The 1695-nt window shown below is 38.9% G+C and overlaps 1 protein-coding gene across 1 annotated transcript; it reads right to left on the bottom strand.

The window, feature by feature from the left end:
* Positions 1 to 312: 312 nt before the first annotated feature.
* Positions 313 to 840, bottom strand: LOC145009773 (uncharacterized). The gene has a single exon (XM_078968406.1). The coding sequence runs from the start codon at positions 838 to 840 to the stop codon at positions 313 to 315; it is 528 nt and encodes a 175-aa protein (XP_078824532.1).
* Positions 841 to 1695: the final 855 nt, after the last annotated feature.

The following is a 1695-nucleotide window of genomic DNA, read 5'->3' as shown; positions in this document are numbered from 1 at the left end:
ACATGAATCTTATGACTCTCGTTTTGAATGCTCTTTCACTTTTTTCTGTTGTCAAGATTGTGCCATTTTGGAGATACTTCATAATGGGTTGGGTCCATGATTGCAGACTTCTTTGAGGATCCTGTTCGCCGGGATCCTTTTGAGGAAGGATCCTAGAGTCGAGATCTTCAATAACCTCAAGCTTGTCGGATGTTTAGGATCTTCTGATTTGTCGGAGAAGGTTTCTATGGCTTGGTTTATTATATGAGTTATAGGAATCTTCGTCTCTGGTGGGATCCTAAGGGAGGATCCTAAATTGGCTAATGCATCTGCTTATGTGTTCTCTTCTCTGGGAACTTGGGTTAGGCTAAAGTTTTCGAAGTCAGAAGCTAGTTTTTTGAGGATCTCTAGATATAATGATAATTTTTCACCTTTCACTGCATAAGATCCATTATAGTGATTGGTTAGTAATAAAGAATCGACAAATACATGAAGATCCTTGATTTGAAGATCCTTAGCTAATTGTAGTCCCATGATGAGTGCTTCGTATTCTGCTTCGTTGTTTGTAGTGTTGAATTCACAAATAACTGCATGGGGTATGATGTCCCCCTGTGGTGACTTTAGTATGATCCCTAGGCATGTTCCTTTCTGATTTGAAGCTCCATCTGTGAATAACGGCCATTTTCCCAGGTGTTCATCTTCTATGAGTTGCTTGGCTTCCTTGTCGACTTCGTTTTGTAGACCATCACTAAATTCAGCCACAAAGTCTGCTAATGCTTGTGATTTTATGGCGGATCTTGGTTCGTATCTGATGTCAAATGTGCTTAACTTCACCGACCATTTTTCCATCCTTCCTGACATTTCTAGTTTTCTCATGACATTCTTGATAGGATAGTTAGTTTTTACAAGTATAGTGTGTGTTTCAAAATAGTGTCTTAATTTGGTAGAAGCAGTTATTAAGGCAAGAATTAATTTTTTGAGGTGAGAGTACCTGGTTTTAGGATCCAGGAGACTTTTACTTACATAGTAGATAAAATGTTAATCCATGTTAAGATCCTTGACCAGAACGACACTTACCGCGTTTGGGGATACTGAGAGGTAGAGAATAAGTGGTTCTCCATCTATAGGTTTCACAGGTAATGGAGCAGAGCCTAGATATTTTTTGAGCTCCTGGAAGGCTTTCTCGTGTTCTTCCTTCCACTCAAATTTCTTGTTCTTTTTCAAGATATCGTAAAAGGGCTTGCACCTTTCTGAGGATCTTGAAATGAACCTGTTGAGTGCTGCTACTCTTCCAGTTAGACTTTGGATGTATTTAGTTGAAGATGGGCCTTTTAATTCCATTATTGCTCTGATCTGTTCTGGTCTTGCTTCTATCCCTCTTTTGGTTACCATGTATCCATGGAACTTACCTGACTTCATTCCAAAGTGACATTTGAGTGGGTTTAACTTCATATTGTACTCGTCTAGGATGTCAAATGCTTCCTTAAGGTATTTGAGGTGATCTTTGGTTCTTATTGATTTCACTACCATGTCGTCAATATAAACTTCCACAGTGTCCCCCAACTTGTCTTTGAACATCCGATTTACCAACCTTTGATATGTCGCGCCTGCATTTTTAAGACCAAAACGCATTGCGGTGTAACAATATATACCTTTTGGTGTGATGAATGCAGTATCTTCTTGGTATGATAGTTCCATTTGGATTTGTTAGAATTC

The sequence above is a fragment of the Lactuca saligna genome, chromosome 8 (genome assembly GCF_052625555.1).
Source record: "Lactuca saligna cultivar CGN05327 chromosome 8, ASM5262555v1, whole genome shotgun sequence".
Classification (NCBI taxonomy): Eukaryota; Viridiplantae; Streptophyta; class Magnoliopsida; order Asterales; family Asteraceae; genus Lactuca; species Lactuca saligna.
Note: the sequence above shows the minus strand (reverse complement) of the source record. Positions and strands in the feature narration are given on the sequence as shown.